Source organism: Phoca vitulina, unplaced genomic scaffold, assembly GCF_004348235.1.
Source record: "Phoca vitulina isolate PV1807 unplaced genomic scaffold, GSC_HSeal_1.0 scaffold47, whole genome shotgun sequence".
NCBI classification, from domain to species: Eukaryota; Metazoa; Chordata; class Mammalia; order Carnivora; family Phocidae; genus Phoca; species Phoca vitulina.
Genome location: NW_022589750.1, coordinates 7922566 through 7944446, shown reverse-complemented (window position 1 = coordinate 7944446; position 21881 = coordinate 7922566). Strand labels below are relative to the sequence as shown.

Here is a 21881-nt window from a genome sequence, read left to right as displayed (position 1 = left end):
TGTCTCATCATCTCTTACCCAGACTGAAGCCCAAAGCCTTCCCTTTTTAAGACCCAAAGTCTGTTGTTTCTTAAATCATAAGACAAGCTCTCTAAGAAGTATTCCATCCTCATTGAAAGCTAGCTTTTAAAAATATCACTTTTCCTCCACGTGAAACTATGTTGTCACTCACCTGTTTAAACTTCCGTTTTTTTTTTTTTTAAGATTTTATTTATTTTTGTCAGAGAGAGAGCACAAGCAAGGGGAGTGGCAGGTAAAGGCAGAGGGAGAAGCAGGCTCCCTTCCAAGCAAGGAGCCCAATGAGGGACTCGATCCCAGGACCCTGGGATCATGATCTGAGCCGAAGGCAGACACTTAAGGACTGAGCCACCCAGGCGTCCCCACCTGTTTAAACTTCTTATCCTCTCACCCTTGGGATATTATCTCAATTCTTTCTTCCTTTATTCAACAGACAATTAAGCAGCTCCTCGGTACCTCGAAGACCCTTTCCTGCTGAATACGAAGCCATAGTCTCTGCTTGTCTTGGAGACGGCAGACTAGTGCCGAGGCCAACAAGCAAACACAAATATGTGCAGAGCTATACAGTACAATAGGTACTGTGAAGGAATGGGATTGGACTCTCTGAGCTGAAATAAGAGCTAGTGTTCATTTAGATGGGGGACTATCCCAATTCTGTATTATTCCAAGCACTCCCAAATTTCATGGCTTAAGACCAAAAATAGCTATGATCTCTATTTTATTGGTTGACTGGGCTCAGCTGAGTGGTTCTTCTGACCCATGTGATGTTACAAAAGCTACAGTTGGCAGGGGGCTCAAGGAACAGGAACCCCCAAGGTGGCGGCGGGCTAATATGGCTAGTAGTTGAGTCTGGGTGTCTTCTGGGAGCTCGGCTGAGACTGTTGACCAAAATACGCAATACGTCATTGTGGGGAAAGGCTACCCAAGGGTGCGAACGCCACCTCGTGTGGTTCACTGGGGTAACCACAGCTAGAGAAGACCTCCCTCACTAAGGGACGAACTCATGCGGATAAGGGTGCTGAGATCTGAAAGACGAGTCTAAGTTAGCCAGGCAAGTAATTGGGAGCAAGGCATCCACACAGAGAACTTGGCTTCCCCCTGGAGCGAAAAGAAGACTCTTGTGGTTGGAGCATGGAGAACAGGAGGAGAGGGTCTAAAATGAAGCTGGGTAGGTCTTCCTGGGCAAATTAATGAGATTTATCTGAAATAGAGTAGGAGGCTATCTAAAGGTTTTTAGCAGGAAGGGTACACAGTCCAATTTGAGTTTTGAAAAGATTCCCCAAAGCGTTGTGAGCAGAACAGACCAGATGGAGCAGGGGAGGCGTGTGGGAAGCCAGGTACAAGGTGACCACAGTAGCCCAGTGAGACGGGAGGGTAGCTGGTGCCAGGGGCGGGGTCACAGAAGACAGGAAGAAGTGAAGAGACTTGGGAGGCTTTCTGATAGTTGCCGTGGCAGGACTTAGTGATGGATCGGATGTGAGGAATGTGAAAGAAAGAGATGCCAAGGATGACTCCAACTGTTCTGACTTGAGTACTCCCAAGCCAGTGGGATCTGGCCAGCAGTTGCCAACTGGCTGTATTTATTCACGGCTCTCTTTGCCCTCTGCCTCCATATCGCCCTCCAACCATCACTTGGCTACATCCTGCCAGGTGTGTAGGTAACACCCTCCCTCTCCGCCGCCCCAGATCAGATTAGGAACTCCTGTCCTGATTTCCCCCAGCACTTCGTCGTGGCCCTTGTCATATTGTATTCTGGTTGTATCCATACACATCCTTCAACTCCTCCCTGGAATGTGAATTCCTTGAATCAGGAAGCGTGGCATGTTTAGGGTTGTGTCCCTAGCAGCAGTAAGCACTCCATAAATATTTATTGAATGAATGAGCCGATCTCTGACTCCGGCCTCTTCTTGCTCCCATTCGTATGGAATATCATATCCAAAATAAAGGTCTCTGAGCATCCCTCCCTTCAGACGCCTCCCCTTCTCAAGGAGCTCCGGAGACCTTCTGTTGTTTACTCTTCCAACGGAGTCTTGGTGTCCTCTATTATCAGTCTTCTCTTGCTAGATATATGGAAAGAGAAAGCATGCGGAGCCTAGGTATTTTGAGGTCAGGATTCTGCAGAGGAATTATAACAGCTTCTATGCAGCGGTGGGGGGATGCAAGATCGGGAGGTACTGGGGGCTGACAAGGGAGATGTGAAGGAGCCTCTAATCCCCTCACGCAGTTCTAGGGGCAGTAGAGAGGGTTTTCCGTGGCTTTTAGGAAACTGCACTGGGGTCCTTAAGTCCCCATTAGTTCACACACAAAAACGAGATCGTTGCACGGAGCGAAGCTCGCAAATGAGGAGTGCAGGCTTTGAGCCCGCAGATACGTCGCCACAGCCAACTTTGCCCCACGAGGCTGCTCTATCATCTTTCACACTTCGTCATCATGAAAATGGGTGAGAACAGAAAAATGAAACTGGATGCTATTATTAGGACCTGGAGGTTTAGATCCACTCGTTATGACTGGGAACATGATGGCCAGATGGAAGCTCTAGCCTTAAGTCACTGGGCTTTTGGGAGTCAAATGTGAAGGATAAGAGGGAATCATGACAATCGGAGAGGAAATGCTGGGAGTATACTGCTGAAGATTGAATCTAGAAGGTAAGGCGAAATGGGGGCAGATTTAAAGGATGTTAGCTCTCCTATATCAACCTATCATTCCACTCTCGGGAATATGTTCGAGAGGACAGCATGGGGGCTGCCTGAGAAAAACAGGACCCAGCAGAGTGAGGGAAGCCAGGCAGCCGCGGCCACTATTTGAAATGCAGAGAGAGCTACTTTGTGAAAGGAGACCCAGAGTTACAAGGGGTGACTCTGCTTAGGAATTGCCTTGGTTGGTGAAAAGTCTGGTACAGAAGACAATGTGCTTGATTAGAGATCCAAGGGTCTCTGGTTTCAAAATGATAGGAAATGATACGAAGTCTACGCTCTAATGCGGTGATGCTCAGATTTTTGCATGAATCAGAATCAGCTGGAGAGCTTGTTAAATCCTGCATTTCCCATTCAGTAGGTCCAATTCGGGGGCCTGAGAATTGGCATGCCTATCAGGTTCTCAGGGGATGCTGATGTGGTCCAGAAACCACACTTTGAAAACCATGGCTTTCAAGTTTAGCTATATGTTAGAATCACTGGGGGAGCGTTTTGGGGTTACATTATATTATTTTGAAATGTCTTCCAGCTTTATTGAGATATAATCAACAAATAACATCGTGTAAGTTTAAGTTATGCAACACGTTGATTTGATACATCTATAGATCTCAAACTGATTCCCAGCAGAGCCATGTAACTGTCATTTCTTCTTTGTGGTGAGAACATTTAAGACCTACTCTCAATGCACCATTGAAGTATATGAGATACAGTATTATCCGTTATAATCACTGTGCTGAACATTACATCCCCAAACGTGTTAATCTTATAACTGGAAGTTTGTTCCCTTTGACCAGTATTTCTCCATTTCTCCCCCCACCCCAACCCCCGGTAACCACCACTCTACTCTTGTTTCTCTGAATTTGTCTCTTTTAGATTCCACAGATGTAAGTGGCATCGTGCAGTTATTTGCCCAAACTTGAGAACAACTGCTCTAAACTGCTCTCTGGTTAATGAGTAGATTTTAGGTCCATTTTATTACCTTTCTGTAGAAAAAGCAGAAAATTAGTGGGATGGATATAAAGTCAGGTCGACATTCAAGGCTCACACACACTTCACATAGTGGCATATACCTAGGTTTGAGGGAACTGTTCTCCATAAGGATGCTGGCTGTTGAAAACCAAATGTTAATGATTTGTTTCCCCCCTGACCCGCTAGAGTCCTTCGCTTGGGTGGGGTGTTTTTTTCACGGCCTTCCCAGAATGCTAAGCTGACTTCCAACTCTGGGCCTCTGTGCAAGATGTTTTCTTGGTGTGAATCACAGTGTTTTCCAAAATGCGAGAAAACCCAGAGTACTACTGGAGAGGATTTGGGGGGGGGGGTGCTCCCATTTTAGGCATTCATGGACTCAACACCAAGTAGCACTGGGTAACTCATACCCTCTTCGATTCTTCTCCACCCTTCAAGGCAAGATGGTAATTTGCTAAGTGCTAGTCTTTGCCAGGAGTGACCATCGCCAGGAGCAATGGGTGAGAGCCTACGGCAAACCTGGCTTGAGTTAGATCTAGCTAGAAATTACTAGCAAGGATTTATTTTCATTGTACTTACTTTTTTTGATTACCTCCTCTTTATGGCAAGAAATAATGGCTTTTCACCTAAGATTGTAATAGATGCCCTTTTTAAATTAAGCAAAATCAAAGTTCTAGTTATACAGGATGAATTAAGTCCCAGGGACAATGTATACCCTAGTGCCTAGAGTTACCAACACTAAATACTTAAGTTTGCTGAGAGGGTGGATCTTAGGTGAAATGTTCTTGTCACAAAAAAAATAAGATGGCAGGAGGAAATTTTTGGAACAGGTGGATATATTTATGGCACTGAGAGTGCTGATGATTTTATGAGTGAACTCTTACCATGAAACTCATTGGGTTATATACATTAAACATGCACACTTTTTGTAAGCCAATCATACCTCAATGGAGTGGTTTCAAAAATATGAAGTCGCAACTCTCGGGTTTGAGCCTTAATCGATCAATTTGGTGTCAGCTACTCTAAACCTCAACCAAAGATATACCAAATTAAAATAAATCTCAATGGAAAATTGAAAACAATTAAGGAAAACTCAAGAATGAATCAAACGTTTATGATAGTAAATAATCAGGGTGCCTGGGTGGCTCAGTCGATTAAACGTCTGCCTTCAGCGCAGGTCATGATCCCAAGGTCCTGGGATCTAGTCTGGGAGCCTGCTTCTCCCTCCCAGTGTCCCTCTCCTCCCCACTCGTGCACTCTCTGTCAAATAAGTAAATCTTAAAAGATAGTAAATAATCATCGTACAGAGAGTGTGTCCCATCAAAAGAAACAGAAGATCTCTTGCTGTGGGCTATAGACATGGAAACATCGTCTTGTCTAAACACTTTTCAACTATGTCTCAAGGATAAGGGTCTCCATACAACTGTTTACGTGAGATGAGAATGTTACCATTATCCAAATAGCCCAGCTATCAATGCTCTGCTTGGTCATACTTGTACACCCCGCACAGGGCAGCTCCCGCCACCAGCCAGGCTAGAGCCTGAGGCACGGAAAGCCTGCAGGATATGGTGACCTTGGTGTTCTTGGAAGTTCTTTGCATGCTCCTCCAAGGGGGCAGGGGCCTTCCCACTGATCTCATAGCCTTCAGAGTCCTTTACAAAAAATTGCCCTGAATATCTGCAGGTTAGTTACATTTTGAAATCTGCAAGATCAGCCTGCCCTCCTCAGAATGACTGCCTGTGTGCACACAGGCATGTGATCAGTTAGACTCAGACAGCACCCCTTGTCCATCCGCAACACACAACAAAACAGAAGAGCACCCACAAGTTGGTAAAATAGATTTTATTTGTTCATACAAAGAAATAGTATGAATTACCAGAATTTCTTTTTCCTAGAAACATCTTTCTCTGTGTAAAATTAATTTGTGTTATACATAGGACAAAATACTTGTTTTAATTCTTTTTGTACATATTGGCTATTCTAACATCCAGGTTATAGAAGACACACGGCTAGAATTTGCACCGTATTTCAGATTACTGGGCTGAATGAACTCAGTCATAAATTAATGTTACAAAAGTGAAAAAAAAACATCTAACCACACCTTTCAGTTTAATTGACCATCCTTCTTGAGAAACTGAAAAAGAAAAATGACACGGACGTCTGTGTCAGCGTTTGAGATACATGCTAAGTATTTCTAGTCTACTGGAACCTTCCATTTTCCTTTCTTATGTAAATATCCTGGCAGGATCTGAAACTGTTTCTCCAAAGGCCTAAAATGTATCTGTCACTCAAAATGACTTCCAAAGAGAATCCCATGAAAAAGACAATGTCTCTTCCTCTGTCATCCAAGTATTTATTATGCAGTCACTATACCTAAATACCTTTCCAGGTACCACCTCCCAAGTTACCAAACACCTCAAAGCAAGCATGGGGTAGACAGGGACAATAAAAACCTCCAATTTCTTTTTTTTGTTTGTTAATCTTTTTAACAAGCAAATGAAACAGAGAGGAATAAAGTACCCCCAGTGAATTATCAGTTTTCCCTGTAAACTGGAAAAAACCCAAAGCGTGCATAGGGACAAAGTGCCAAAACACAAACCGGTGTTTGTCTTCTAGCAGCTAAGAACTTGAGCTGGTGGCCTTGGAGATTGCTAGAACAGGAAGAAACTCAAGGCTGAATTGTACGTGTTGCTTAACTTCTGCGGGAGGACATATGCGCCCCGGCTCAATAATAACTATCACATGACGGGGTGTAACCGTGGGGCAGATGCCCCTTCTGCGGGGGTCGGGAACTGTAAGCTATCAGACCCCTATGAAGAGATGCATGGAAGTTTTCATTTATTTATCTTCTACAGGAAAACGTACTCTAGTCTGTCCTTGCCAATTATCAACATCTGTTTGGATTCGAGGATTTGACCCAGAATAGAATCTTGACTCCAGTGTTCATGACTCAGTGACCCTCCTTCTATCTGGAGATTTCCTGTTTCAGTTGTAAGGCAGGGGATAAACAACTTAATCAAAACTGTCCAGCTTAGAAAGACAACAGGGACCCAAAGGGAAGGAAAAATGCACGCATGTTTTCCTACTGCCTTGTCGCACACCCTTCACTGCGCTTTTTCTGCAATTCTACATCACGAGCCATATCACGGCACGAAAAGTGGCCAGAAAGTGGTCGGCGCAGGGTTCCGTGGAGGTCGTGGATCCTGGCTTTTACTTTAAGCGATGTTACGTTGTAACTGGAAAGAGGCATTCTCCGTTTTATTACAAATGAGCTTTCTGACCGCAAAAACGTACAACCCCTTAGAGCACCCTTATGGAGATGTCTGGACGCCCAAGCAACAAGAAGGGAGAACCGTGCTAGGATTATGGTATTCCCCTAAAGGCAGCTTCTGTACTACTTGGTAGAGGCAGTCATTAAGCTCTGAAATGAACAGAGCATCTGGGGAATAATGCACAGAGCCCCAGTGCCCATCCTCCTGCCCAGAACCTACACGATGATCCTGATTGTTTTGCTGCTCAGTGTGAGCAAGCTATTTCTGGGCTCAAACTTGTGGGCGAATACAAACCAATTACCAAACGACATCACTCAAGGACCGGTGACATCGTGATCAGTTTTGAAAGATGAATTATTTCTCTCTCTTTTCATACAAATTTTCTTGCTCAACGGGGCAAGTTCTATCCCATCCAACGTACAAGAGTGTCTTCGTAAATATCACACCCCAACCATTTGGACAATGTGTATGTCTTCCCACATAAGCCTTGGTGCAACTATAACTCAAATGAAAATTCTTGTCTTCGTAAATATCACACCCCAACCATTTGGACAATGTGTGTCTCTTCTCATATAAGCCTTGGTGCAACTATAACTCAAATGAAAATTCTTGTCTTCGTAAATATCACACCCCAACCATTTGGACAATGTGTATTTCTTCCCACATAAGCCTTGGTGCAACTATAACTCAAATGAAAATTGTCTTTGTAAATATCACACCCCAACCATTTGGACAATGTGTGTGTCTTTCCACATAAGCCTTGGTGCAACTATAACTCAAATAAAAATTCTTGTCTTTGTAAATATCACACCCCAACCATCTGGCCAATGTATGTGTCTTCCCATATAAGACTTGGTGCAACTATAACTCAAAATAAAAATTGTCTTTGTAAATATCACACCCCAACCATTTGGACAATGTGTGCGTCTTCCCACATAAGCCTTGGTGCAACTATAACTCAAATGAAAATTCTTCTATGGTAGAAGCATTCTGGTTTAGAAAACAGGATACAGTGAACATGTTCATTCTGTGATATTGCTATATGGTGACCCCGAATGCCACAAGCTGGCCGTCAAAAATAATCTCCAACTGCTCTCTCAACAGAGAGGGATGGAGGGGAGAGCATTCTGCATCAGCAGCGACAATACTGGAGACCCTTCTCCTGGGACCTAGCTCAAACAAGGGACATCTTCGTAATTGTTAGGTTCGGCGGCCGCCAGTCAACAACTTTCTTCCCCCAGCCTGTCTGTGCAAGAGCCACTCCTGCTGCTCGCTGTCTGGCTGTTGGCGACAGACTGTGTTGTCAGTCTGTGATGAGCTAGGAATTCCAAGGAGGCGAGTTCCAGACATCAAGCAGGGGGCCAGGAACTTGCTTCTTCTGCCAGGCCGCCTGTCCTTCTGGTGCTATTTTGGCTTTTCTCCCCACTGAGGTGGTCCGCCTACTACTGGGATGTGCCCCACATGGGCTGGCTCGGCACCCAGCAACACCTTGGGGGGCTCTGAGGGCGTGGGATGCACCTGAGCCCTCTGGGTCTGGACACCCGGCACCCGCGGGTTTGTGCCGATGGTTCTGCTAGCCTAGGGGATTCTTTGGTGTGTCAGAGCAGAACTGTCTGCCTGGAGGACCGAGCATGGTGCACTCGTGCAAAGGAGAGGTCGTCTTTAGTTCTAAAGCAGCACCCAAGCATCTCACACACGTGACCTGGGAAAGAGGGGCTATAACATCTGCATACGCTTCAAGCGGCTTCAAGAACCAGGGACCGGGGCAGAAGAGGACGCAGGGCTCTCTCTCAAAATCATAAGCTGAAGTAAACGGACCCTGGGACGCAGACTCCAGAGAAGAGGCGCGTGTCCCTACAAAGGTAGTGACTCCCCCGCGAGCTGAGTAGACTCGGGGCGTAAAGCCTAGCGCTGTGGTCTGGCCTCTACGTCCTTCGAAATGTCGACACACGGGCAGGAGGCTGCTACATGAGACATGACCTTGAGGGAGCCGAGCTGCTGGGGCAGCTGGGTGCTCCTACGAGGTACGAGGGCAGGGAGGGAGGAACGGCAGCTGGACTACAAGACCCAAGACACAGGGAGATGGCAAGTGAACTCAGACAGCGACTGAAGGCTGCGTACCCGTAACAACAAAAATCTCAAGTTGTGCTTTTCTTCTTTTTAAATAGAATGGGTAGGGGCGGGGAGGGGGGGAATGGAAGCACCATCAATCGTGAGGAAAAGAAAAGATTAAACACTTTGGAATGTTAACAGATTATGAGACTAACTCTCTAAAGAGTGTGGCTAGGCAGCTGAGTGAGTTAATTGCTTATGAATTAAAAATAAATTATTATAAAATAGATTTCTGTACATTTTACATACATATAACCTCTCTCGATACATAAGCCGAGTGGTAAGTCACACAGCCCCGGGGTCGATCAATCCCAGCCGAAGTCCTGGCCGGTCATCTGGTAGAACTTCAAGTTGAACGGCCGATAGAACTCGCGCAGCCTGCGCACCACCTCGCGGTCGATCTCGGGGTGGGTCCTGCCCTTGGTCTTGCCCAGGCAGTGGGGCTTGCTGCTGCCCTCGGCCTTCTTCAGGCAGGGGAAGCCCTTGGTCTTGTTGAAGTAGAAGTGCTTGTCGGTGATGATCCTCTTGAGGCCCAGGAAGTCCTGCACGCGGCCCAGCTCGCCGGCCGGGTCGCTGATGAGCCGCTCCCCGCTCACGAAGAGCATCTGGCCGATGGGGAAGTGATGCAGCCAGTGCTCCAGGTGCTTGGCGTAGATGCCGATCTGGATGGCGCTCCACGACGTGTCGATGAGGCCCGTCGTGCGGTTCTTGAACGTCAAGCTCTCGAAGGTGGGGATGTCGGGCCGCTTGGACAGCGTCTGCGTGTAGTCCGAGATGGCTCGGGTCACCGGGTCCCGCACCACCACGATGAGCTTGGTGTCCTTGGACATGGCCGAGATGCGCGCGGGTGCTTCACGGGTGACGAAGTAACTGGGTGTCTTCTCCATGGTGATCTGCCCCTCCAGGGTCCTCGGCATCAGGTCCCTGAGGAAAGCAAGCAGAGCGAAGTCAGCTCAGAAGCTGACACCTCTTTGGCCACACGTGTCAACGCCAACACTGCTCATCCTCGCTCCCTCTTATTACGGGGAACGGTGATAGAGACGTGAAAACATGTAAAAGGAATTTCAGAGCTGAAAGGCGCATTAACGTCCCATCTGAAGCTTGGAGGCCAGATACTCTCTATGTGCAATAGGAAGGCACCTTCCTCCAAGGTAGAAACAGTGAAATAGGAGTTTCTCTAAATCCCCTCGCGGGGGCCACCTCTCCCTTATTTTTCCCGGTATCCAGTGTTTAAACTGCCCTAAACATATGATGTCAGAACACAAAGGTCCTTGACCTCTGGCTATGTGCCCTTCCTAACAGCAGCACGTCGGGCTCCGAGATTTTGCTGCCCAGGAGTCCTCACCAGCCTGACTCCACGCGTTCACCAAGCCTGGGCCCACATGCGCTGGGAACGGGAAGGAAGATGTCCCCCCCACCCCCAGGCTTCAACACAGTGACCGCCGACAAAATGCCTTTACTGCGAAAAGCACACCCGAAGGTCACCAAAACCAGGTGAAATCAGATGGAAGCATAAACTGATACAAACCTGCCAAGAGGAAATCCCCAAGACCCAACTCTAGAAGCTTCCAAAAATACTTTAGACTCCATTAAAAAAAAAAAAAAAAGACTTGTATGATCTCGATCATTGCATTCATCTAAGCCGAAGTATGCAGACAATACCGTTAGGACTGACAGGAAACGCGGGCCATGATCCCCACGCCAGAAAGCCGTGAGTGAGCGCGGACAGCAACACAATCGGATGGTGGAAGGTTGTTCCTTATTTGCTCTCTTGAACTTGAGCATTCTACCATGCGAAACGGGAAGAGCGTCCACCTGCTTCATTCAGCGGTTATGCGTAAAGCTAACAGATAAGGGAAGAGGCCTCAGACATCAAACCACCTGGGTTCAAATCCCAGCTTTGCCGCACAGAAGCTGTGTGACTTTGAATACCTTTCTTAACCTCTCTGGGCTTCTCTTCCTCCTCTGTAAAAGCGAAAGTGATGGTACCTCCATCATGGAAGTTGAATGAGGAGTAAAACAAGGATCATACTATGATCAGAACGTGCCGGACACGTGGTCTGTAACTGATATTTACTAGCTTTGCTACCACGATGATGGTTATCAGCATTATGGTGTTCAATCCGCAGTTTACAGCACCTGGTAGGACAAAGTTGGGCACTGGGTGTGCACACTAAAAGGAAAGGGATGTGTTAACTAACTGGAGACTAAGTTTTGGTCACGGATGCACAATCTTCCACTAACTATGGGATTTAGCAGTTTCTGACTGCTTCCTCTATGGGCCCAGGAATTAAAAAAAAAAAAAAAAGACAATTTCCACATCATTTCTGACCAAATATTTACCTCTCGGTAGGACATCTGAAACTTCCAGCTTCAAGCCACCCCTAATCTACTGAGACCACAACTCTTCTCCTGAGCACGTTTATGGAGATGATGATCCGAAGTTCTATCGCACGAGCCAGAAAGGGGCCCCACACCGGGGGAGCTCCCTCTTCCCAGCAAGTTAGAGGAAGAAGGTTTTTCCCTTAAGGAAGACGGCCTCGCAGTGCCAGAGCCATCCCCGGCTTACGCTAAAGCTGGATTGACCCACTTTGCCCATTAACCACTTAGGTGAACGGAGCAGTCTCATCGGGCTAATGTGAGTGAGGATTAAACAGAGTTCCTGGCTCTCAACCGATTTCGCGTTTCACCCAAAAGCAGGGCGAGTCTGATAAAGTCCCAAGGTTTTTTCCCCACGTTAAGCCATCTGCCACCACAGTCTACAGGAATTGAATATTCAGAATCAGAGTGCTACCACCACGACTAGAAGAAATCCAACCCCCCAAGTTCTCCGCAGCTCTTGTACTACAAGGGGGTAGGTGCAGGGTCTATCCTCAGAGAGTCTGTCTGACCCAGCATGGGCTTTGAAGTCAGGCTGCTGGGTTCGACGTGGCATCCCCACTGACTGATTGCGTGTGACCCTGGAGAGGTCCCCTTACCCGCCCGTACCTCAGTTTGCTCCTCTGAACCATGGGGAAAATGATGATGTCCACCACTCTAAGGTTCTGAGAGGACTGTCCAGCCAGCATTGGTACGGAGCCTGGTAGCTAGCTGGTGTCAAGAAAATGGTATCAATTATCTTCTGTTCACTGCACCCAGGAAAGGACATTAGGGAGCACGATCCACCGGGAGTAAGAAAACAAGGAAGAAAACTGGTAAAAAAGGAAATGGGAGAGCCTCACTGTCCTCTAGTCCAATTCCCTGAACTGTGGACATATTTCCCGAGCCTGACAGCCCCCGGGGCACCCAAGCCATTCTGGATACCAGTTCCAAGGGAGCCCTCTCCCTAGAATGGTCTGGAATTTGCACTCATGTGTGTCAGAGAGCACTCAAGGGGCCCCAGGTCTTTGTGCAAATGATAGCCAGGGGACTCGCGCTGAGAGATGGAGACTGCTCAGCCCTTGCCCGCGGGAGGCTCTGGGCTGCTGTCCCCTCGGCGTGCTTGCTTGCTTGCTCTGAGTGGCGGACGGGTGAGATGCACAACTGGGTTTCTCCATCATTTCCCCCAATGCCCCCTGAGCCTCCTCCGCTGGCCTCCAGGGGCTCTTCATGGCGGGCACTGGGCTCAGAGCCAACAGCTCCCCAGCATACCCCTGTGGGTCCACTCGGTGGGGAACACGGCTTGGCAACTGTGTGGAGAGTCCCCGGCACCGAACCCTTTGGCAGCTTACAGGCAAGTTCCCTTTTCCCCCTTCGGCTGCTCTGCTCCCTTGACCCCCAGGCCCTGGAACAAAAAGTCTTTCCCATTCTCTTCCTGGGCCCCTTTACCAGAGCGGTGTCCTGCCCCAACACTCAAAACCTCACTGGGCACAAGTGGTTCCAAGAAAAAAGGATCAGGACATGGCCAAGGGCAAGACCCCTCGTGCGTGGGCCCTGCGTGCCCCTCCCTGCAGCCCCAGGCTGGCTTCCCCAGCCAGCAGGGAGGTGGCAGCTTAATTGAGCCGCTCATTATGAAAGCCAGTTTCTCAAACTGATAGTCACAGCTAATAATTACATGGTGCTTGGGAGCTTGCAGAGAAACTTCTGCACACATTATCTGATTTAATCCATACAACGAGCCTTTGAGGTAGGTCTTGCAAATCCCCCATTGACTAATGAAGAAACAGGCCGAAGGGGAGAGGTGGCTCGCGTGGAAGCAGGTCGCCGGCCGGCAGATGGACAGTTGGGACAGAGACTCAGCCCCCTGAGGCCTCTCCTTCCTCTCGTCATGGCCCCTTCCAATGAAGAGCTCCCAGAGGCACACACACACCTGTCCTCTCTTTAAACAGACACCTGTATTTTTTTTTCTCTCTCATAGATTAGGATCTTAATCATAGGCATTTCAGTGCTAGAATCAGATGACTACGATCATAGTAGTTCAAATATGAGTCAGATTTCAAAACAATAGACCTCTTAGGTTCACATTCTCCGGCAGTTAGCTGCATTAAATGGGGCCCGGAATCTGAGCGATGGTGGGAACAGTGGCCCCGAACCCTGGTCCCCTCCTTCCCTCTTCATCAGGTGGGCAGGAAGGGGCACCTCTTCCACACCTTGTGGCACATGTCACCATCGGGTGCTTGCGATGCCAATGGGGCTAGGCTGGAGAGGCAAGTCTCAGGAAGACATAGGCTCACACCCATGAGAACTGCCCTCAGGACAAGCCTCCGAGAACCTGACCAGACAGGATCACCCATGACAGAAAGCAGAAAGGATCCCTCTTCTGCACTGAAACCTAAGCGGGTAATGCAGGGGTGTCACCCCATCAAAACCTGAGACCCGGATGGGTCTGGAGGGCTATCGCAGGCTTTCAACTTGTTTGCAGATATTCACAAGAAAGCCGCGTGCCACGTCCTGGGGCGGCTGCTTTCATCCTGGTGGCATATGAGGCTCATCTAGAATGCTCTGAACCCAATGCCTGCGCCTATCGCAGAACCACCCCCCCGGAATCAGGCCCTCAGTGCGTGGGGCCCCAACTCGTCAATCGTTTAGATGGTTTTCATGTGCAGCCAAGATCGGAAATCATTATTCAGCGGGACCTGTCACGCACCTGTCATTTCTTCTGCTGATGACCGTGTGTATCTCAGAGGAGACACTGTGCGGGTAAGAGAGGGCCCCATGGTCAAAAACCATTTTCTTCCACAAAACAATACTGGGAACCAAATGGAAGTTCTTCCGAGAATCCAAGACTTATTTGTGTCAAAGGCTTAAAGTGAAGTCTCGAGGTCCTACTCCCTTCCATTGAAAACAGACCAGGTCCCAGGGTAAGTGAGGGTTCCCCCTGACAGCTTACACGCTGCAGAGAACACAGCCATCACAACACATAAAATACGGTCCAGTTTAATGCAGAGAGAAGGAAAGATGTTTGCTGCCCACTAAACACGTGTGTGCACACAGAAATACACACACACGCACACACAGAGTTAGTTACCAAACACAGATCAGGCTGCCCGTGGAACAAAATGAGGCAAACTGAAGGAACCCGAAGAAAGACAAGCCCAGATCATCATCAGCAAAACTTAGATAGCATCAACGTAAACAGAAGACAGGAAAACAAACAGCGGAAGAACAGCACAGGTAACTGGATGATCAGACTGACGCTTTTGCCAAAGTCCGTGGCTCCAAATGAACCAAAATTTTCTCAAAAACAAAACAAAACAAAACAAAAAAACCAAGAACAACGAAACCCCAAAAAACCAAAAAACCCATGAAACCAAGATTAATTCATGTCAAAAATGACCACCGGGCCCGTTCCGGCTTGTCTCGTTGTAAGGCAGGGTGGGTGAGGAGAGTGATGGGCCAGAAGCAGGTCTGAGGATTTAGAATCTCCAGCTCCCGGATGGACGCAGAGCTAACCTCCCTGCCTGCACCTTACCAGACATCGGAGAAGGTAAGCCCACCACGTGCAGCATCACCTTCCCCCTGGGGGCTGGCGGTCGTGGTCACAGGGCTTTGGAGAAGCACAGAGTTCACAAATGAACACCCCCAGGTCCCGGCCTGGCTGTCCTGTGTCCCTGCTTTAAAAAAAAACAAACCTTCAGGACTTGATGAGCAGGACATTCTCCTGAGCCAGAGAAATCCTAAAAAGCCCCAGAATGCTGATGTTCTCCAGCAGCCAATGTGGCCCTCATTTGCCTGCCCTGTTTCTTTCTCTCCTCGGCCAACACCCCTGCTCCCGTGGTCCCGCCACTGAACTTCTTGTTTGAACTGGCAAATGACACAATAAAAAGGCAGATTATTGAAATGGGTGTAACCTCAGTACGGCCCAGCAGATGCCGGGAGACGTTTATGCACAGCAGATGCGAGTGAATTGCATTTGAGAGAGGAGACAAAGCTGTAAGCCAGTGTGCTGGGGAGGGCCCGGCTCCCACTCAGATCCAAGAAAACCAGGAAACCGGGGAGAGCCGAGAACATTCGGCCTGCCCCTTTTCTCCTCCCCCACCGGGAGGATGACGAGGACGTCCTTGCTTGGTTGCAGAAATACCCCCACGTCTTCTGAACTCTGACAAAGACTTTTTTTCCCCTTCTTTTTAAAAATTTCTTTTTAACTTGCATATAATAAATAATCACCCTTGGTGTCCAGCTCCGTGCATTCTGACAGATGCCCAGCATCGGGTAACCGCCAACCACTCCCAAATCTGTCCTTGAGCGGCCCCTTTCCAACAATGACCTTGGGGCAAGCTAAATCCACAGGACAAGCCCTCTTACAAAAGGCCACAAGGATGCCCAAATCCTTGTTCTGATACTGGTTTGAGGAAAACACTGAATGAAATCAGAAAATGGTTAATAGGGACTCAGTTATTTGGACATAACAGATACACTGTTGCTTTAAGGAAGAAAAAAGTTGTTTCCATGAAGGTCTCTGTTCTGGTTCTGGTTCTGCTCCTAACTGGCATGGTCCCCCGCAGCCATACCCTTGACTTTCTGGGCCTCAGCTTCCGGTATGGAAAGTGAGCTCAGCCAAGGAGGCGGCCATGCTCTGCTCATTCAGATAAACTCCTCTGATGACCAACCGTCCCGGGTCTGCACAGGCCAGGAATCTGACTTTAGCTTTTCCTCGAAGAAGCCCGAGCCCAGCCTCTGAGAATTCAACACACAAAAGCAAAACAAACAGAACAATCTTTACACACAGGAGAATCAAGAATTCTAGAAAGGGTATGTCCCCTACGCCACACAAAAATAAAATAAAAACAAACCACCTCATTCGTAGTCGTGCACAGTCCCAAATCTGCCTAGGAAACAAGGACATCGCCTTCAAAAGGTAAAAAGGAGGTAGAATACCACCTGATAAACCCACAAGCATCAGCTAAAACTCAGAGACACTGGGATCCGCAGAGATCAGGGGAGAGGAGAGATGAATAGACGGGGGAGCAAGGAGGGTTTTTAGGGCAGCGAAAATTGTCTACATGAAACCATAATGATGGGTTCATCAGTTGCAACAAATGTCCCTCTTTGGTGGCCAATGAGGATGGTAGGTACACTTGCACTTGGGGGGGCAGGGGTCTGTGGGCAATCTCAGCACCTTCCCCTCAATTTCGCCATGAAATCTAAAACTGGTCTCAGTGAGGAAGCCAGACCAGCGAGAAGGAAAATGGAGGCTCAGCACAAGCTGAGTGCCTCAGTTTCCCCATCACAGGGAGGCCAACTTGAAGGGGCAGGATGGGCAGCTGGGGGTGTGGGGAGCGGTGAGCAAGCTTCAAAGCTGCCAGACAGTCCTGGAAGTGAAAGTCTCTGGCAAGTGGTGGGGAGTGGGTGTCTCCCCGAGGTTTCAGGGGGCACTCGGTACCCCAGGCCAAAGTGTTAAAGCATTTGCAAGAGAAAACCCAGGGGCAAGAGAAAAGAGGACGCCGCCGGGTCATCACGGCCCTAATCACAGGCGTCTGTGTGGTAACAAGTGGGGCGAAGCTCCTCTTACCTTCTCTGAAGGCCTGTCTACCAACCCTAAATATCCGGCACCCCAAAAACCTCCCCGATGTCTTTCTACCTCGTGACCCTATAAATCACAGTGCATCTCCGGGGGTCAAACACACAGGAACGGCAGCCTATCCCTCCCCTTTCCTCTCCTACAGAGAGACCAGGCACCCGGGGACCAGGAAGGAGCTTCTGGAAACCCTGACGGTGGACATTGCTGGAGAAGCCTGAGTAACTCGAACCGTGGGTTGTCACTCTGGGAAGTTTCTTCTTTAAAGCTGCTGGCTTCCCCGGGGGAGGCGAGGCGGGATGAGAGGATGGGAGTAAGATGTGTATCAGCTCGGGCCCCCTCCTTATCTGGAACCTTCTTCCTTTCCTAGGGAGGCTCAAAGCCCACCCATTCCGAGCTCCCCTTCAAAGAGCCGCATCTCCATAAATAATTATCTCCATTTGGGGGAGATGTTTGCATATCAAAGAACTCCTTAGGGAGGGTTTAAAAATAATTTAAAATGAAATTGTAAATTGTCTGTTGTTCTCAGTGTCTCTCCTCTCTGAAGCTGGACCAGTGGGGGCAGCCGGAAGTGATGTCATTATTCATTATAAAGTTTACTGGGCCTTTTTCCCCCTTCCTTTTATTTTATTTTTTTTTAAGGTAATGGGTAGAAAAGAAAAAAACCCAACAAAGGCTGGACTCCCCAGACCGCCTCCTCTTCCAACCCTCCCCTCTCCCTTTCTCCGCCCCCAACCCCCACTGCAAGGATTTGGCCTCCATTGTCCTAGAATTTCAATACTGCTCAGAAAATGAAAAGCCCCTGAATGCCATAAGGGGGTGGGGTGCAAAAGAGCATCTCACTCCTCTGGGTCAACTCAAGATGCCTTTTATTTTGGCAGAATCCTCTGTTATAGACCCTGCTTCACAAAGGCCTGAGTTCCTGTTCCTGGAAGGGGCTGGGGGGCGGGGGGTGGGAGGAGGAGGGAGGGTTTCAATTAAAAGCTAATAGCCTTTTGTGATGAGCTCTCTGGGGCATTGCTCGCGTTTATTGGACCTCACTGTGTGCTGGGACCAATCCTGTGGAATCAGAGTAATCTGTGTCCCATTTCCCCAGAAAAAACAAACAAACAAAAAATTTTTGATCATTGGAAAGAAAGAAAAAGAGTCTTCTGGGAAGCAGACTTTTTAGAAAGTAAATTCAGCCCTGTCATGGGGCGGGGGGGGGGCGGGACGCAGAGCAGAGGACCCAGAAAGGAGGAAAGTGGGACATCAGAATCCAAATGCAGGAAACCCGGGGTTTGGTCTCCAATCAGCGCCGGCTTCCGGGGCTGAACAGGCTGCTTTTCCCTGGGGCAGGAACCCAGCAACCTAGCACCAGCCGGGGGCAGCGAAAGTTTGTAAACAGGACTCCACCCAAGAGCTTTTGAAGCCCTCGGCACTGCTGGTCAGCCGAGATCTGAGATTGGAGGAAAATCACTAGCCCTACAGGGAAGCTGGGAGAGAACCGACAGGCAAGGGGAGGGGGCTTTCTGGCCTTCCGTGAAAGCCCAGAGGACAGGCGTACCTGAAGCTCTGGGGTCTGGTCCCCGCCCTGCCCCTGACAAGAGCCTAAAGCCTTGGACTGGCACTCAAAGCTTTGGGCTCGGTTTTCCTGTATATGCAAGTGAACGGGTTGGTTTAACAGGATGTTCTTCGGCTCTAAAATTCTAAAAGATGACCTATGCTATCCCCCTCTCCCACGCCACCCCTATTCTACCTCTTCCTTCAGCCAGCAGTGGTTTGAGGCCAGTCGGCAGGGGTGAAGGAGAACCTCTGCGGATAGCTTGAGGATTCGTAATATACATAAACTGCATCTGAGGGGCGCCAGTATAGACCAAGCCCTGGGGTGTAATTCAGACAGAGGCCAATGTTAAACATGCCCAAAATCTATGCACCCACTTAAGTAGCCTGGTACCTGGGAGAGTAGAAAGAAAAGCAGGGTTCAAGGTCAGGCTGTGTGATCTCGGGCAACTTGCCCAACATCTCTGAGCTGTCTTTCCTCATCTGTAAAATGGGAATATTTATCCTGCCTAGTTCATAAAAATTTTTTTAAAAAATTCATATGTAGTTTGCAGGTGAGTAACCCCTTAAAAGCAGCAAAACCCTACCCAAGGGTAAGATGGAATGAACCCCACCCATATCTCCTCTGTATTATCTCCTTTGGCATATGGCTCTAGATACTAGGGGTATTTCTAGGAAAATACTGCTAAAGAAAAGGAAACACCAAACTGGTTCTCAAATTCAAAAGCTTATGTAAAAAAAAACAAGTATTGGAGGGGTGCCTGGCTGGCTCGATTGGTTGACCTTTGCAGCTCTTGATCTCGGGGTTGTGAGCTCAAGCCCGAGTGTAGAGATTACTTAAAAATACAATCTCTAAAACAAACAAACAAACAAGTATCTGAAAGAGTCTTGGCTTCCTTTAATTCTTCACTTGCGCTATAAAGGATCTCATACTCAGACCTTCCTTCCTAGTCCCCCGGTAGGACGTTGGAGAGAAAGGAAAACTGAGTGCCCCTTCTTGGGTTGATTTTGCTAAATGAATGTGACGATCCAAGCCAAAGAAGAATGGGAAACGCGGCAGTCTTTAATAGGAACACAACCTACATGGGAGGATTCTTTCTCTCTCTTTTTTAACGCGGCAGAGAATGAGGTTTACAAGGAGCAGCGAAACAGCCACAGTTTAGGGGCCGGGGTCCCTCTGAGGCTGATGTAAAGAAACCCAACTGGCCGAAACCAGATCTATGTGAAGACCTGATGTCATCAGTTCCTTTCCTGCCTCCTGGCCAAGCAGCCAGTAGGGGTTTGGGACCAGAGAAATCCCAGTCAACTCTTGACTTACGTCCAAGACGAGGGCTCCATCCTGTTCTCCGCTTCCCTTCTACTCAAGTTTATGGTGATCAACTGAAAACAATATAAAGTAAATAAGGTCCATAAAATTCCTGAGACGTAAGTTTAAGTGAAACTAAACTAAAGGGAAAGGAGTACAAATAAACTTCCCTTATCACAGGCTTTAAATAGCTCAAGAACATTTTAGAGAAGAAAAGGAGTGCTTTCCACCCAGAGAGAACATCCAAGGGGGTCTATGCACTTAGAGAAACTGCTGACAAAGAAAAAAACTGCTGATTCTTATCTTAGACTCCTTAGCGTCATCAGTACTTACTTCTTCCTGGTTGGTTTGACCCGGGGCTTGAGGCTGACGGAAGGGTGTCTCAAGGACATAGTGGCATGGCATTGCCGAGGGAAATTCCAAGGACGCCCACCAAAGTCCCCCAACCCCACACTTTTTGGGAATCTCAGCTCGGGAAGTAATGGAAGTTCACCAGAGTCAATTTTCAGCAGGAGAAAAAGTCCAACCTCCACAAATTCTCAGCCATTCATTGTCACGGTCAACCATCTTTTTTTTTTTTTTTTTTAATAAAAACTCAATATATTCGGAAGAGATGAGAGTCCGCCTTGCCTGTGCGTTTCATGTCCAAAGACAGGAGAGAGAGAATGTGCTGGAGGCTGAAGCTACGCTCCCGTAAGTGTGTCCCGTTGTGATTTTTTTTACCTTCCATGAGAACTTTCTGGGAGACGATCCTGCCTGACTGGTGAGTCTTAAAATTTCCCGCAATTCTGTGCTTTAGACAAAGCGTTCTCTCCCCCGACCCTACAAGGCCCACAAAGGAACCAAACTGTAAGCACCAAGCAGATCAAATAACGAAATGGTTGGTGACAGAGCTGCTAGGAATTACCAGGGAGATTAGCCTTTTAGCCCATGTTAGCCTGAGCGGAAAACCAACCCCGTAACTATTTCTAAGCCTAACTGACGATTTCTAAGCCTAATGACGATTCCTAAGAACAAAACGTTTGGTGGAATCTTACTGCCCTCCATGTTTTGTTTGTATCTGTTTGGGCTGTGGATGTTCGAGATTTTTATCTTCAAAAGAAGACACAAGACCAACAGCAAAACACGGGGCATAGCAAGCACTCGAGAATAATGCGCTCCATGAACACCTCTACGAGAACGAATGGAAGGAAATGAGCCAGTAAGGCTTGATGCTAAATGACGTGGAGGCCACAGTGCAAATGTGCAGAGACAACTGGGAGTAACCTGGAATAATAAATTAGCACCGTTTAGGCCAGATTCGAAGATGGGGATGATCTCAGTATCCCGACGCCCCAAGTTAATTCTAGAGCAACATTTATGTTATCATCACACCCATGACATTAAGTGACACAATTATACTAGGAGGCTAGAGACACAAAGAAGGTCTTGAGCTGGAATGCCCAGAGATATGCAAAATATCTATCATGGATGATTAAGGAATCAGTGATATGGTGGGTATGTATCATTTGTGGGGAGGATTCTTGCCCTCCAGGGGCGTACTGTGTATTTGGAGAGAAATTTACCAACGCACAGGAAGGTTACCGACAGATACCGTATGCTTGGCTCAAAGTGAGAAATGTGGAGAAGCAGCTCCCAGAAGGTGTGTCCTTTGGGACAGCTGAAGCTTCCTTGAGCTACTCCCATGGGTAGATGAAGTGAAGAAGTCAAGGAGAAAAGATAGCTAAGTTTAGGAACCTAAGACAGTGACTGGGTCATTTAGCCTGGACTGAAGACGTCTTTTTGGAGGAATAGTGAAAAATCAGGTTAGAAAGATTGGAAAATGGGCTGGCTGCCCCTTATCCATGCTGCCCAGCCCTCCACCCAGCGCGTCCCCAGACAGCCTTCCAAATGCCAAAGCCAACAACCTTCATGGCCTCTCAGGATGCAGAGCATGATGTCCTAACTCCCTGGCAGGGCCCGGTCTCTCTCCGAGTGTACCCCATGTTCCCCACCCTCCCTTTCTCACCCCTCCCCCAACTCTGCATCACCCCAGC

General features: G+C 48.1%; 1 protein-coding gene across 1 annotated transcript in view; it reads right to left on the bottom strand.

The window, feature by feature from the left end:
- Nucleotides 1-9319: 9319 nt before the first annotated feature.
- The window catches only part of LOC116649123 (heparan sulfate glucosamine 3-O-sulfotransferase 3B1), a 35057-nt gene continuing 22495 nt past the window's right edge, over nucleotides 9320-21881 (bottom strand). Inside the window, exon 2 of the mRNA XM_032431634.1 lies at nucleotides 9320-9985. Within this exon, the coding sequence (XP_032287525.1) occupies nucleotides 9367-9985 (619 nt within the window). The 3' untranslated portion in view covers nucleotides 9320-9366. The remainder of the gene's footprint in view (nucleotides 9986-21881) is intronic.